The sequence below is a fragment of the Alosa pseudoharengus genome, unplaced genomic scaffold, assembly GCF_046254945.1.
Source record: "Alosa pseudoharengus isolate Yale_2024_CS ecotype anadromous, Long Island Sound unplaced genomic scaffold, YU_APseudo_1.1 YU_APseudo_1.1_scf_102, whole genome shotgun sequence".
NCBI lineage: Eukaryota > Metazoa > Chordata > Actinopteri > Clupeiformes > Clupeidae > Alosa > Alosa pseudoharengus.
The window spans coordinates 62,663-79,669 of NW_027468568.1; the positions used below are offsets into that span (position 1 = coordinate 62,663).

General features: G+C 48.5%; 1 protein-coding gene across 4 annotated transcripts in view; it reads right to left on the reverse strand.

Annotated features, from left to right (window-relative positions):
- Positions 1-17,007, reverse strand: part of mllt10 (MLLT10 histone lysine methyltransferase DOT1L cofactor) — an 81,333-nt gene that overhangs the window by 46,482 nt on the left and 17,844 nt on the right. For all 4 annotated transcript variants that reach the window (XM_076275032.1, XM_076275009.1, XM_076275016.1 and 1 more), the window contains 3 exons: positions 9,622-9,720; positions 8,404-8,737; positions 96-851 (listed from right to left, as the gene is read on the reverse strand). In XM_076275032.1, coding sequence (XP_076131147.1) covers positions 96-851; positions 8,404-8,737; positions 9,622-9,720 — 1,189 coding nt within the window. The remainder of the gene's footprint in view (positions 1-95; positions 852-8,403; positions 8,738-9,621; positions 9,721-17,007) is intronic.

Genomic DNA, 17,007 nt, shown 5'->3' on the forward strand with positions numbered 1-17,007 from the left:
TGTGTGTGTGTGTGTGTGTGTGTGTGTGTGTGTGTGTGTGACAGATGCACGTGTGTGTGTGTGTGTGTGCATATAAGTGTGATAAGTGAACCTACCTGGTGCGCTGGGCGCAGAGTTGACCCCTAGGCCCTGTAAACTTCCGTTCCTGAGAAGAGATGGGGACTTCTGGATGCCGAGGCTCTCCCCGATGCCCAAGCCGCCGCCTCCTCCTGCCCCTCCCCCTGCCCCGCCCCCTCCCGCGCCCCCGTTGCTGCTGCCCCTGGCGGCCATGACGCTGGTGGAGAGCGTGGCGGGGGTGGCGGGCGTGGCGGGCGAGGTCAGTGTGGCGGGGGTGGCGTTGTGCTCGGGGCCGTCGGGCAGCTTGGTGTCCGGCGCGTTGGTGGTGAAGCAGGGCCCGTAGCGGTTGCGCCAGTTGCCGCGCTTCTTCTTGCCCTTGACGCCGTCTTCGGCGGAGGCTGCGGCGGCCGCTGCCGCAGACGACGAGGAGGAGGAGGAGGAAGGCTGGGGACGCTTGTAGCCGGCGGCAACCGTTGCCGCCGACGCAGCTGCTGCAGCCAGCGCGCCCAGCTCCCCCGACGCGGCGTGCGTAGCGCTCTCGTAGAGCTTCCCGCCGCCGGCCAGCGTGCTGGACGAGGAGGCCGGCAGCGCGATCATGGAGCCGAAGACCGCCCCCTCCGAGGACGAGGAGCCACTCTCGCCCAGGGGCTTGGCCAGGCAGCGGCCGAACGGCGTCGAGGCGTACGAGTCGCCGCCCCTCAGGCCGGCCTCCGAGAAGCTCTGGAAGTCCGACGCCGGCTGCACCACGGAACCGCTGGAGGAGGTCTTGATGCTGCCGCTCCCCAGCAGGAGACCTGGAGAACGCAGAACGCAGAACAGGGGAACACCATCAAGCGGCATTCAGAACAGAACACAGACAAGTCATGGGCACAGACAAGTCATGGGCACCGTATCAAATCAGCATGGCTAGAAGAAATCATGACATCTGCCGAACCAGAAAACTATCAGAAACTAGGAATCGTAAAATAAAAGTTTTTTTTTAACCGGTGATGAAACCTGCATTCCTTGGTCTGGTTCACGAAGGACAAAAACGCTGCTTATTCCTGCAGGAAACCCACCGACACAGAGTTCCTCTGCGCTGCTCATACAGCAGGAGAGATAACCGTGAGATCAAGGACTCCGCTCCTTGGGAGTAGCCGTGCCGATAAAACTCTGGGTCTGGCCAGGGCCCAAACGTATGGGCGAGAGATGAGCGGAGCAGCGCGAGGTGCGGAGAGGTGGCCGTAAGGCCCCGTAACCCCACAGCTGTGCTGCCCGGAGTCAGGAACAGCTGGAGAGATTAACTACAATAACCTCCGATCGCAGCCGGCCCCACATCATAGACACTAAGTGGAGGAGTTCACTCGCTCTAATCCACCTGGTTTTGCACCTCTCCCAAAAACTGTTATCTTGGAACGCTCTGGGATTCTCTTTTTTTTTTTAATCTCTCATGCTCTCATGTTCTAAGAACATTAAATCCTTAAAGCGAACAAAGCCACAACAACAATGTTTGAATTTGTTTTGTTTTTTTTATATATTAAACTGCTATTTGTGAACTACACTAGAGCAACCAAAGTGAACTGATAATAAAATCAATCCCTTAAATAATGCCTTCAACAAAAGCACAGCTCACATCTCTCTGTCAACTCTCTCTGACATGGCGTGGTGTAGCGTGGCGTGGCGTGGTGTAGCGAGGTGTAGTGTAGCGTGGTGTAGCGTGGCATGGTGTAGCGTGGCGAGGTGTAGCGTGGCGTGGTGTAGCTTGGTGTAGCGTGCCGTGGGTGTAGCGTGGCGAGGTGTAGCGTGGCGTGGTGTAGCGTGGCGTGGTGTAGCGTGGCGTGCCGTGGCGTGGTGTGGCGTGGTGTGGCGTGGCGTGGTGTAGCGTGGCGTAGCGTGGCGTGGTGTAGCGTGGCGAGGTGTAGCGTGGTGTGGTGTGGTGTAGCAAGGCGTAGTGTAGCGTGGCGTGGTGTAGCGTGGCGTGGTGTAGCGTGGCGTGGTGTAGCGTGGTGTAGCGTGGCGTGGTGTAGCGTGCCGTGGTGTAGCGTGGCGTGGTGTAGCGTGGCGTGGTGTGTCGTGGTGTAGCGTGGCGTGGTGTAGCGTGGCGTGGTGTAGCGTGGTGTAGCGTGGCGTGGTGTAGCGTGGTGTAGCGTGCCGTGGTGTAGCGTGGTGTAGCGAGGTGTAGTGTAGCGTGGTGTAGCGTGGCGTGGTGTAGCTTGGTGTAGCGTGCCGTGGGTGTAGCGTGGCGAGGTGTACCGTGGCGTGGTGTAGCGTGGCGTGGTGTAGCGTGGCGTGGTGTAGCGTGGCATGGTGTAGTGTAGCGTGGTGTAGCGTGGCGTGGTGTGGCGTGGTGTAGCGTGGCGTGGTGTAGCGTGGTGTAGCGTGGCGTGGCGAGGTGTAGTGTAGCGTGGTGTAGCGTGGCGAGGTGTAGCGTGGCGTGGTGTAGCTTGGTGTAGCGTGCCGTGGGTGTAGCGTGGCGTGGTGTAGCGTGGTGTAGCGTGGCGTGGTGTAGCGTGGCGTAGCGTGGCGTAGCGTGGCGTGGCGTGGTGTAGCGTGGCGAGGTGTAGCGTAGTGTAGCGTGGCGTGGTGTAGCGTGGCGAGGTGTAGCGTAGTGTAGCGTGGCGTGGTGTAGCGTGGCGTGGTGTAGCGTGGCGAGGTGTAGCGTGGTGTAGCGTGGCGTGGTGTAGCGTGGTGTGGTGTAGCGTGGCGTGCCGAGGTGTAGCGTGGCGTGGTGTAGCGTGGCGTGGTGTAGCGTGGCGTGGTGTAGTGTGGTGTAGCGTGGCGTGGTGTAGCGTGGTGTAGCGTGGCGAGGTGTAGCGTGGTGTAGCGTGACGTGGTGTAGCGTGGCGTGGTGTAGCTTGGTGTAGCATGCCGTGGGTGTAGCGTGCCGTGGTGTAGCGTGGCGTGGCGTGGCGTGGCGTAGCGTGGCGTGGTGTGGCGTGGTGTAGCGTGGCGTGGTGAGGTATATCGTGGTGTAGCGTGGCGTGGTGTAGCGTGGCGAGGTGTGGCGTGGCGAGGTGTAGCGTGCCGTGGTGTAGCGTAGCGTGGTGTAGCGTGGTGAGGTGAGGTGTAGCGTGGCGTAGCGTGGTGAGGTGAGGTGTAGCGTGGCGTAGCGTGGTGAGGTATAGCGTGGTGTAGCGTGGCGTGGTGTAGCGTGGCGAGGTGTGGCGTGGTGTAGCGTGGCGTGGTGTAGCGTGGCGTGGTGTAGCGTGGCGTGGTGGCTGTGTCTGTGGGAGTCTAGAGAGCTAAACAGAGATATTTGCTCTACCATCCGTAACGTATTTTCAACTTTTCAACTAGGGCTGCACAATTAATCGCGTAGAGTCGCGGGAGAGGTGGCGCTGTTATCAGCTTCATTACAAACAGCCAGCTGTCGCACTGTGTCTCCAGCAGCCTGGTCGTGGCATCAGGTGTCCCATGGCCTGGAACTGGACGCGGGTAGCAATAAATGCCCTCCCATGGTGCAGGGTCAACCAGACCGACAGAGGAACCGGGACATGTTTACAGTAATAAAACAAGATTATTTCAGTCCGTCCCAAAGCTCTAGCCATAGGCGTCTTATTGAGTTGGGCACAACTTTATTGAGGATGAGCCTGGGGGGGTTGATGTGTTATGTATCAACCAATGGCAGGACGACAGAAGCACGACACCAAAAGTGTATTGGTGAAGACTCCAAATGTCCTGCCTTCATATTGTCATGACCTCCCATGGAAGGCAAGGCACTGAGGCCTCCCATACAGGTCCTTCTCATGTGCCGGTGTTGATCGTTACAACGATGTACGCTTAAGACTAGCGCTGAGTGAGGCGGCGTCAGGAGAGGCCAGCGGCGTGTGAGGCGGTGCGGCGTGTGAGGCGGTGCGGCGTGTGAGGCGTGTGAGGCGGTGCGGAGTGTGAGGCGGTGCGGAGTGTGAGGAGTGTGAGGCGTGTGAGGCGGTGCGGCGTGTGAGGCGGTGCGGCGTGTGAGGCGGTGCGGAGTGTGAGGCGGTGCGGAGTGTGAGGCGGTGCGGCGTGTGAGGCGGTGCGGAGTGTGAGGCGGTGCGGAGTGTGAGGCGGCGTGGAGTCGCGGCGCGGCGCTGCCCCGTGTGGATGTGCACAGTGCACACATCCATCAGCTCCTCCAGTGTGCATATGCACACATCCATCAGCTCCTCCAGTGTGCATATGCACACATCCATCAGCTCCTCCAGTGTGCATATGCACACATCCATCAGCTCCTCCAGTGTGCACAGTGCACACATCCATCAGCTCCTCCAGTGTGCATATGCACACATCCATCAGCTCCTCCAGTGTGCATATGCAAAGCGACCTCCATAAAGCAGGCTGACCCACATATGGCCCTCTCCATCACTGCCTCCCCTCAGCCAGAGGGAGCGCGGAAACCATGCCACAGTTACACACACACACACACACACACACACACACACACACAGCACCGTGCCGTGCCGTGCCACAGTTACACACACACACACACACACACACACACACACACACACACACACACACACACACACACAGCACCGTGCCACAGTTACACACACACCCACACCGCACCGTGCCACAGTTACACACACACCCACAGCACCGTGCCACAGTTACCGGCGTGTTTTAACAGCTGTGTTCAGGAGGCCGCTGGGGTTTGGCTTCCCAATTTCACTAGCCCCACCCCCCCCACCCCTCTCCTCACCTCTGCTCTTCTCCTCTCCTCCTCTCCGCTCATCCTGTCCTCTCCTCTCCTCCCATCCTCTCTGCTCCCTCTCTTTCTTCTCCTCTCCTCTCCCCCTCTCCTCTCCTCCCATCCTCTCTTCTCCTCCTCTGTCCTCTCCTCTCCCCCTTTCCTCTCCTCCTCTGTCCTCTCCCCTCTTCTCCTCCCTCTCCTCTCCTCCTTTTCCTCCTCTCCTCTCCCCCTTTTCTCCTCTCTCCCTCTCCTCTCCTCCCTTCTCCTCTCCTCTCTGCTCCTCCTCTCCTCCCTTCTCTTCTCTGCTCCTCCCTCTCCTCCTTCTCCTCCTCCTCCTCTCCTCTCCCCCTTTTCTCCTCTCCTCCCCGGCCCTGCTGCAGAGGCCCAACACCAGCGAGCGGGTCAAGACTGACCCTGGGGATGGAGGTGAAGCTCAAAGTGACCGTTGGCTGGGAGGCACAGCAGAATGGAAAGCAGGAAAACATGGCCTTCATCACTCACTCACTCGCTCTCCCTCTCTCTACTTTTCTCCCCATCTTTCAATAGAGAACAGATAAACATGCACTCTCCCTTCTCTCCCTCTCCTTCTCTCCCTCTCCTTCTCTCCCTCTCCTTCTCTCTCTCTCCTTCTCTCGCTCTCCTTCTCTCGCTCTCCTTCTCTCGCTCTTTCCATCTGCCTCTGTAGCGTTGATTACTACCGATCCCTCTCTGCTCTCTGCTCCGGTCGCTGTTATCAGCTTCATTACAAACAGCCAGCTGTCGCACTGTGTCTCCAGCAGCCTGGTCGTGGCATCAGGTGTCCCATGGCCTGGAACTGGACGCGGGTAGCAATAAATGCCCTCCCATGGTGCAGGGTCAACCAGACCGACAGAGGAACCGGGACATGTTTACAGTAATAAAACAAGATTATTTCAGTCCGTCCGAAAGCTCTAGCCATAGGCGTCTTATTGAGTTGGGCACAACTTTATTGAGGATGAGCCTGGGGGGGTTGATGTGTTATGTATCAACCAATGGCAGGACGACAGAAGCACAACACCAAAAGTGTATTGGTGAAGACTCCAAATGTCCTGCCTTCATATTGTCATCACCTCCCCTGGAAGGCAAGGCACTGAGGCCTCCCATACAGGTCCTTCTCATGTGCCGGTGTTGATCGTTACAACGCAAGTTTTTACGTTTAAAACTAGCTCATTCCTGTGTGCCTGTGTTGTTTGTTAGAGTACAAGTTTAAAAGTTTAAGACTAGCTTATTCCTGGGTGCCTGTGTTAATCGTTACAACGCAAGTTTAAACGTTAAAGACTAACTCATTCCTGAGTGCCTGTGTTGATCGTTAGAGTGAGAGTTTAAACGTTTAAGAGTAGCTTATTCCTGAGTGCCTGTGTTGTTCGTTAGAGTGAGAGTTTAAACGTTTAAAAGTAGCTTATTCCTGAGTGCCTGTGTTGTTCGTTAGAGTGAGAGTTTAAACGTTTAAGAGTAGCTTATTCCTGAGTGCCTGTGTTGTTCGTTAGAGTGAGAGTTTAAACGTTTAAGAGTAGCTTATTCCTGAGTGCCTGTGTTGTTCGTTAGAGTGAGAGTTTAAACGTTTAAGAGTAGCTTATTCCTGAGTGCCTGTGTTGTTTGTTAGAGTGAGAGTTTAAACGTTTAAGAGTAGCTTATTCCTGAGTGCCTGTGTTGTTCGTTAGAGTGAGAGTTTAAACATTTAAGAGTAGCTTATTCCTGAGTGCCTGTGTTGTTCGTTAGAGTGAGAGTTTAAACGTTTAAGAGTAGCTCGCCCGTGTTTGTGTGAGAGCGAGTTTAAGTCCAGCTGGACGGTTCCAGATACCCATCAGATAATCCATCTCCCACAGGCCCGCTCCAGCAGTCTACTGGTCCAGCTGGGACTATCTCTCTTCCTCCCCTCCCTCCCTCCATCTCTCCCTCACTCTTTTTTCCTTCTCTGCGAGTCATCCAGAGAGCGCCACGCGGCACCAGACTCCCCTTCAACACATGAGCGATTGAGTCTCCAATCTCCAGACGTGACCTTGGTGTGCCGGCGTCCGTCAGAATGGGGGCCGCCGTGCTGGTGGTGGCGGCGGAGAAAGTGAGCTATGGCAGCATTGCTCAGGGGAGGAAGGAGGTGTTTGTTTGAGGGGCCACTCCCACAGAGATGGGGACCTCGCCACGCTACACCATGCCACGCCAGTGACGCTCATTTTCCAAGAGAGAGACAGAGAGAGAGAAGAGAGAGAGAGAGAGAAAGAGAGAGAGAGAGAGAGAGAGAGAGATAGTACAACAGAGAGGAGAGAGACAGAGGGAGAGAGCAAGACAGAGAGTGACAGAGAGAGAGAAGGAACGAGCGAAAGAAAGAGAAAGCCTCTAGTACTTTTGAAGGCCCCTCTGTGGAACATCAGCGGAACCGACCAAGCCCCCATATTCCCATGCTTCCCTCTAACAAAGTAAAAAAAAAAAAAAGATTAGAGCGGCGGCAGCAGCAGCAGCAGCCTCCAGCTAGCCAGCCAGTCAGACGACAGCCTTATCTCCGCCACACGCTGCCCTGGCGAGCCTGGACATCGTCCAGCCCTGTCACAACACACCAGCAGCCTTCAGCCATCACCCGTCCCGATCCGTCAGATTTCCCGAGTTCGGGGAAAAGAACAAGAGAGAGAGAGAGAGCGAGAGAGAGAGAAAGAAAGAAAGAAAGAAAGAAAGAAAGAAAGAAAGAAAGAAAGAAAGAAAGAAAGAAAGAAAGAAAGAAAGAAAGAAAGAAAGAAAGAAAGAGAGAGAGAGAGAGAGAGAGAGAGAGAGAGAGAGAGAGAGAGAGAGAGAGAGAGGGAGGGAGGGAGGGAGAGAGAGAGAGAGAGAGCCTCGCACTCCAATTGGCTGACGACGGAGGGAAGCCATACATTAAAGTCGTTTGGCATATGCTTTTAAGAGAACGCATCGAATGTAGCTTTAACCAGAACATGTGTTCCCAGAGAATGAAAACCCTGCACTAGCTGTTAAATTACAGGGAGACAGCAACAACATTAGGGGAACATTATGAGGTCGGGCTTTAGATGTGGAACGAGCAATTTCAAGGAGCCCATTTAGGGCCCGCGCCAGCAAAGCGGCTAACAGCCCAGAGGCTATAGAGAATGAATTCATTTAGTCACTACATGCATGTTAGGACCGTACGCACTGGGATTGTGAAGGGGAACGAAAGTCAAGTAATGCAAATTAAAATTAAAATAATGCAAGTAATATGAAGAATTGCCCGCCGTTACCACAACCAATAACTTAAGAAAAGATTGATTGATTTAGATTATTTGGTAGTGTTACTCCAGTCATTTTAAGATTTCTTTTCAGTTTGCTGAATTTTCAGTTAATACAAGTGAAAAAGAAAAACAGCATGTAAATATCTAACCTTAGTAGCTTACTAAAAACTAATAATTCTGATACAAATTGATTGGTAATGCCATTTCTGATGAATGAACAAAACCATTGCCATAATACAACTTAACACTTTCGCCATAAAATGTTAAGGTCAAAATAATTTGTACTGTCAGATACACCCTGAATGTCTGGCTAATTTATTGATGACCGGTCCCAGCATGTCAGAGTGGTCCTGCATCTCCACTTATTCCTTCGCATGTTACAGTTTTCCACTGTACAGCAGAGACCGCGGGCCAAAAAAAGCGCAGAGATCTGGTTTGTGTGTCCGGTCGTCGGCGGTTACTCACTCTGCTGGAACGGGATGCAGGACGACGTCGAGGACGTGGGAGTGGTCACCACGGCACCGAGAGGTTTCCCCGCCGCCGACTTCCGCCCCCTCTGCGCGGGACAGTGGCTGTTGGCCTTCTTGTTCTTCCCTTCGGCAGCCTTCACGTCTGCCCCTGGGCCCGTACCCATGCCCGTGCCCGTGCCTGTGCCCTCCTTGCCCCCGGCCCCCGCGTGGGTGGACACTTCCTGGAAGTTGGCGGTGGTGAAACGGGCGCTGCTGTCTTCCATGCGCTTCTGCGTGGGTCCCGACATGGACGACACCGGACCTGCACTGCTGCTGCCACTGTTGTAGCTCTACGGGGATTAAAGCACCAAAGAGTTTTGTGTACCTTAAAATAATGTTTCCAAAATTGTTTCAGTGGTTCATCAACTCACTTCTGCATTCGCTTGGCGGCCCTCTATCGGCTATAACCGCACTATGGAAGCCCTCTATCGGCTATAACCGCACTATGGAAGCCCTCTATCGGCTATAACTGCACTATGTACGTTTGCCTCTATCGGCTATAACCGCACTATGTACGTTTGCCTCTATCGGCTATAACCGCACTATGTACGTTTGCCAGATCGGGTAGCGGATCTGTAGTTCGATTGAATGAGACATAAGAAACTACAAATTTGACTTGCATGATGTCGCAATACATCATACTTTCATAAAATCATGCAACATATTCTACCTTGTCTGTGGACATTGTTATTTGCAAAGCCGGAGCTGGATAAACAAATAGCGTGCGTGCGACAAAGGAAAAGTTCTTTGGTGTTGCTTTAAGGAGCCGAGAATGAGTCAATACTCAGATTAAAATAAATTACATGGGTCGATATTCACATTAAAAAAATCGATGCCATTCAGTCCAAGGTCCAGCAGTAGTTGGAATGACTAAAAAAGCATCATAATGTGATTAAGTCATATTTTCCTCATAGCAGACAGCATGTGCTGTCTGTAGACAAGTCTTCATGCACTGGCTTTCCACATGTTCACATATCAGACACAACAATGGTCATAACTTATATTCTAGGAGGTAGAAATCAATTAAAATGTATAAGTGCCTCTATCTAGAATTACAACGTATAGTGTATATAGTAAAAGCACACATGTGCAGTGCAGAACCGCATGTTCTTAACGTGACGGGCATAGCAACGCAGACTTGGCCGGTTCTCATGTAAAAAATAAACCTGCTCACCTTCTCAGAAGTGACCATGAGATGACCCTGGACAAGTGAGGGTGAGAGCTCCAGAGATTTCTTGTGCTTTGGTTTGTGGCGGTCTCGTTCTTTGTGTTTCTGCAGGTCAACACACAAACACACAGGACAGAGTGTTACTGAGAAGAGAGATCTAGGACAGGGATGGAGGCCAAACGGAAAAGGCCTGCCATTTTTTTCCCTCCCTCCCCTCAAAGGAGAACATTGGTCATCTTCTCTGCATTCAAAATCATGAAAGCACATACTAGTTAATAACAAGAAATAACAAATAAACAAAAATATTCCTGACTGGCCCACACAGATCAGAATAAGCTACAACTCCATGTCTTTCCGAACCCTCACCACCGTCAGTGAAGAGTTTTTTTTTTTTTTTTTTTTTAAGAACTGTGAGTAATGATGTTCCTTACAGCTGGATGTGAGAGATTTCACTCAATCCCTGACTGGACCATCAGCTCCATACAGCTCAATTTACACTGCTGCTTCTGTGACACAGCCTCGTCGAGCTGACATTCTCACTAAGGACAGGGAGGTGGGGGTGGGGCGAACGAATTTACACCTCATGTTCCAATCGAACACCTCCAGCCCCTTCCTCCTCTGATCTTCAGAGCAGAGCTGTGAAATGATGCAGCTCTCCTCAAAGACACCAGCGAGTGTATTTGCACATTCTGTGGCGGCTGTCAATGCTGGCGCCATGGTTACTAGTGGTTACTCCCCCCACTGCTCCGTCAGCTATAATCAACAATTATGACACTGGAACTGATAACGGTTTGCCCTCGTTTCCTGTGCAAGTGCCAAGACCAGCCCCTGTGGTCTGTGTGAGTGTGTGTGACTGTACGAGATATGGCATTTCTTTCACAATGACCATCACTTGGAGAAAAAAAAATAAACTGGTCAGTGTGTTTATTTTGGGGAGTTTTACATCCAAGAAGAGTTTTGAATAAAAAAATAAAGAAAAGAATACTTTTCTTCACTTTCTTCAAGAATAGCAAAAATTGTCGACCCCTGAAGTAATCTAAATCAAAATCAAAAATCTAAAATCTAAATGTGGTATGTGTTTGTTGTTCATTGTTTGTTTGTTGTTCCCCTGGTGTAGTTCCCCTGGTCCACTCAGACCCACTCTGTGTAGGCAAAGGGCCAGCAGAGACCTGGTCAATGTTATTCTCCGGCAGCCCCACGGGCTTCACCTGACCGATCCCCCATAATGCACCACTCTCACCAACCACTGCCTCATTGCCTACCTCCTCCAACACAGGGGAACCATACAATGTTGTCCCATTCGACAGACTGGGTTAGGGCCCAACACTGGCGTGCCATGTTTGCATTGTGGAGGTTGCAGCCGAGAAGCAGATGAAAAGCTATGTGATAAAAATGTGTTTATTTGGCATCCGCCAAACAAACAAACAAACAAGCAAACACAAATGTTGAAGCGATTTGTACACCACCATCGCTACAGCGGCGCATAATGAAAACACAAAGTCGCTGCACAACACAAACAGAAGACAAAAGATCCAACGATGGAAAAGGTCCTTAGGTTTTCTAGCTATGCTACAAAAGGGTCTTTTGACAGACGCCAGACATGGCTCTTTCTCTTTCGCTAACGCCGGAGCGGGAGCAGGAATCCCTTCGTCCTAATTAACATTCCTCCGAAGGGGCACTGACGGACGGGGCACCGGTGTGCGGGGCTCCATGGTCCGCCGCGATGGCCGCTCGACGCCCCGGACCGGCCAGAAGCTCTGCGCACGTCATCACTAAAGAGCCGAAGGTGTTTTATCGAGCGGTCACCAAGCGAATAATTAGAGATCATTTGCCATCCAGAAATGGACGGCCGTGTTTCAGCGAGCTACAAAAGATGAATAGAGTGTGAGGTTCAATAGATGGATTGTTTTTTTCTCCACTCCGCTCCCCCTGTTGTTCCTGTCAGACCAGCCAGCAGCGGGAACGAGCAAATGGGACGAAGATAATTATCATGATTTATCAACGCCTGCAGCAGGTTGGTGAATTTGGGGAATCTTTTTAAAAGCCGCACCGTGGTAAGACAACTCTCTCACTCCCTCCCTCCCTCCCTCCCTTGCTCGCTCACTCAACAGCTACAGGCCATGTGGATTAAAATTCCACTTGCCAAAAAAACAAAACAAAACAAAACAAAAATGAAAGACTAAAGAAAATGGCATGTAATGCTCACCATACAAAATCATGCCTTAAAAAAAAAAAAACTCACTGCCTAGAAACAGCCGGCTAATTCTTGATGTGAACGGGGTAAAAACGAAAGGGGCTTGCATACTTTTTTGAGATAGGGAAGGGAGGGGCGAAGCCATTGTGATTTGGCTCCAGGGTTTGGAATTAGCTAGGTATACATCTGAGCTCAGTGCCCCCTGACCCCTGGGAAGTGAGGTAGGGGGATGGGGGACCCTTTGCTAATGCAAATGAGACGTGGCAACAAAAGCCGGGGCAGGAGGGGCCGCCCGACCCAACCAGAGGGCTTTTGGGGGAACACAAGTCCCCATTCTCCTCCAGCTTCCTCCTGCATACTCACAAAATAAGAGAATCACCACGTCATTGGCATATTCCAAGATTAACCTACAACAAATATCGCAAGCGAGCGCGGCGTTGAATATCATCTGTTTGACCTAAAGGTGCAGTCTCTTCTCATCACAAAATCTTCGTCACCATTTAGGGTCAATTTTCAGAGGTATTTAAAAAAAAAAAAAAAAACATTAAAAAAAGATTAAAATGGCTTTCAAAAAATTGCCCTAAATAATTTGTAGTGACTGAAACTTACTGTAAAAAAAAACATTATTCTGGAACATTAACTGGCATCATAAACCTTTAATCTGTCTTACTGATCACTAGACTTAATAATCTTTAAATTTTTGACCTCAATATCCTTAATAATGTATTACTGTGAAATGGTACAATTTTGTTGCAAAATTCATGTCTTACTAAATAACAAAATGACAAATCCAGTGTCAAGTTATACATCAGTGAAATCCTCTTAAATCAAGTTTAACTGAACAATTCAATTAGAATGATGTGATAATAAAATTAAAATGCACAATTTTATGTGTCATTCGTCATTGTTTCAATAAACCAAGAGAACAGAAAATGATATAAAAGCACCATAGATCTACCTAATGGGATGAGACCAAACCAACTCTGCAATACAGTCTATGGTATGGATGACTTTTCTAAGTCATAATGTAGAAAACAGAAAATGGCCAATGGTAGGTTGCTACAAACACAGGCAAAAAAAGAAAGAAAGAAAAATCATCGATGGAAATGCCTGACATGCACCTTTCTCTCACACATCCATCTAAGACTATGAAGTGTACATCTTTTGTCTTTTTGGCCATTTCTTCAATCTAATGCAGTGATATAATGGGAATGTACATGGGCATAAAAGCACATTACATCCCCGAGCGGACATATTAGCCATCGCTGCTGCAGTAATTGATAATGCTGTACAAATATGACTTAATTGAATTAGATGGGAAGGTTGAATAAGGATGATCTGTGTGCATGTTCCATTCGATATGGCCGTGTCGGGAATACATCTCTGAGAAAATTGGTGGAACAAATGGCTGCTCTACCTATAAACACTGATTGCACATATTCAATGCGACTAAGGAGCATGACTGATTGCTTTCAGGGAAATCAAACGAGCATCTTTTTCATAAAAAATCTATATGCAGCAACAACGAAAACACTGTAATCACTGTACATAATTAAGCACTCTCAGTTTGGACCTTCCTGCTCCATTTAGGTGGCCCAAAACGACATGCCTAAACTTGGCCTTCAGTTGGAGCATCCACTGCCTCACTACATAGCCCACTATATAGTGAATAACGACTATATTTAAATACATACTATACATTCATATATAGTATACTATTAATGACTATATTTAAATACATACTATACATTCATATATAGTATACTATTAATGACTATATTTAAATACATACTATACATCAATATACAGTATACTATTAATGTCGTGGATGAGTAGATGATGTTCCAAATGCAGGCTTAGACCCATTGTGCCTCAAACAACTGGGGTTCAAAAACTGTTATACGGCTGCAACAATTCAGTGATTACTTGATCAGTTGTCAACTATGATATACATTGTCAGCTATTTTGGTAATTGACTAAACGGCTTGAGTAATTTTGAAGGAAAATACCTAAAAATTCTAATGCCAAGTTAGTACATTTTAATATGTTCTTGTTGTGTACTTAGTCCTCTATGACAGTCTATGACAAAAAAAGATATTTGCGGACTTGCCGTGGGGCTTGGGAAACACTGATCAACATTTTGTCACCATTGTTTTTCATTTTATGAACCAAACAACTAACCGATTAATCTGAAAAAATAAAATAAAAAATCGACTATGAAAATAAGCCTTCGTCAAAGCCCTAAACCCCCCCGTACTCACGGCCATATCTATGCTTCCCTGTCTAAGTACACTTCATAGTGGGAGTGAGCCCTAAACCCCCACCATACTCACGGCCATATCTATGCTTCCCTGTCTAAGTACACTTCATAGTGGGAGTGAGCCCTAAACCCCCACCATACTCACGGCCATATCTATGCTTCCCTGTCTAAGTACACTTCATAGTGGGAGTGAGCCCTAAACCCCCACCATACTCACGGCCATATCTATGCTGCCCTGTCTAAGTACACTTCATAGTGGGAGTGAGTGGAGAAAGGGCCAGGTTGGTGTGAACGTATGTGAGGGGGTAGGAGGCAGGAGGGGAGGCAGGAGGGGAGGGAGGGGGGGCTGCCTTACCTTCTTGTCCTGGTCATGGTGTTTATCCAAAGAGTGAGAGGAGGAATCGCTTAAGCTTTGAGCCCTACTACCACGGCCTCTGCTCCTCCTCTAGAAGGTGAAAGAGGACAAAAAAAAATAATCTAGCTCCTGTCAAGAATAATATATAAAAAAAAAACTAAAATTGGCCTGAAACTGAGAAACTGAAGAATGATTATAGGGCTAAAAAAAATAGAGCATAAAAATGTTTAACAGACAGTGTCATTAAAACAATGCTGTTGAAAACAAGAGCAAGAGACTCAAAGAGGAGATGCACTTCCAGATGCACCTCTTGGAAGCTGTGGGGTAAAAAAAGCCGATTCCTTTTCACCAGTGGTACCACTAGCCTATTTAAATAATCTGAGGCTGTTCATCTCCATGTACCCTGTTCAACAAGGAAAAGAAATTGCAACAGGATGTTTTTTCAGGAGTTTTTTTCACTCCTACACTGGTCTATTGTTCATTCAGTTGGAAGACACCAAAGATGAGCCTGTTGGACAAAGAGAAGGACTCTGAAGGAGCTGGGAGATCAGGAGAGGAAACACTTTCTGCACAAATAAATCGAAAACCAAAACTAAAAAAAAATGCAGGTTTAGACCCATTGTGCCTCAAACAACTGGGGTTCAAAAACTGTTATACGGCTGCAACAATTCAGTGATTACTTGATCAGTTGTCAACTATGATATAAATTGTCAGCTTTTTTTTTTAAATTGTCAATTTTGGTAATTGACTAAACGGCTTGAGTAATTTTGAAGGAAAATACCTAAAAATTCTAATCCCAAGTTAGTACATTTTAATATGTTCTTGTTGTGTCCTTAGTCCTCTATGACAGTCAGGAGAGGAAACCAAAACTAAAAAAAAATATTTTGACTATAGCCTTTTGATTCCTGTTGCACAACTCAGCCCAGTGTGCTGAGGCCCATAAAATATCAGTTTCACAACAACGTTTCCTGCTTTTTCTCAATGACTGGATCACAGAGCTACACAAAGACAAAAAGAGAGAGCCGAAGATATTAGGGCCACAGAAACAGAATGTATAATGGCATCAATTACACACTCTAGCAGTGTGTGCGTGTGCGTATGTATGTGTGTTTGTAAAAATATGCTGAAATTGACAATAACGTGACATTTAAATAGAATAATCAATATTGTGGAAATAATACAAATACGATAAAATTGTAAATAATTGTTAGTTTATTGGTTAACCTTGTTGCCTCTTCACTATCAAAGTAGTGTAATGTTCTTGCCCTGCTTCTGTACGGTTACGGTAAGAGCTCTCCACCTCACTACTCATATGTAGACTGTAATTGATTTGCCCACAATTGTCATTATCATATTGCTATTATTATTATCATCATCATAATCATAATCATCATAAACAAAAATTTTCAATTGATATCAAAATAATATTGCATGTATGTTTTGCATGTAATTTTGTAGTACAAATTTGTTCTGACAGCCCTGGCGTGGACACACCTCCACTCCAACCAATGGAAGTATCCCTGTCTGATCATTCATGATGAGAAAAAAAAAATTCTGTAAAAAAAAGGCTGTCATGCTAAATATACACTGACCAGACTAGTCACTGAAAGCTCTAGCTCTATTCATTGTCGACTTTCCAAACCAAAAATTACATTTCAACACTGGATAGGGGTACATGTTACATTTTAAAATTGTTGTTTAAGTTTGTGACCAATACAAAATAGAGCAGGATGATGTAGAGATAATGCAGAGGACAATACAGTTTTTAAAGGGGCTTGGGGCTCATTCAAGAGTAGGTTTGATATCAGAATCATGTAGGTCTGTCAGCCATGGGGAAAAACAAGATAAACGCTAAAGGCTACATCTTGACCGTAATGGCGGAAGAAAAGCTCTAACTGCCGCTATACGTGGGCCGACAAGGACTACAGGCCCTTGACTACAGGTTGGTGAACACCACCTCAAACCACCAATCTACCCGGCCCACTGAGCGCAAGCCTACTGCAAGAGATCCGTTGAGCAGCTCTGCTGTCCTCATTCACACAAAGGGAGGACACTGGAGAGAGGCCCGCAAATAACGTTAAATCACGTTAACCTTGCAAATAATGTAGACTTTCACGGACAGACCTCATTTGCTCTGCGCCAGGTGAAGCACAATGCTTTTGCCAACTCGTTACTCGCCTACATAGACATGGCCGGCCGCACATTCATAATGCAAGGTTAGCGACAGCACGCACAATGATTGGGGGGGGGGGGGTGTCTTATACAACGGCACAATTGTCGATTCCAATCGACTGACAGGCACTACACACGGTCACAACGCAATTTCTAAAAGACTCCGAGGGCCTTGAGCCTGTAAGCTGGAGAAGCTGCATGGAAACAGAACAGAGACCCAACGCCCTGTTTCCATGCAGCACCAATCACCTCCACCTCCACCACCCCAACACACACACACACTACCACCCCAACACACACACACTACCACCCCAACACCTAACCATCCCAGGATAAGGATCTGGGTATGTGTATGTGTGTGTGTGTGTGTGTGTGTGTGTATGTATGTATATATGTGTATGTATGTGTGTA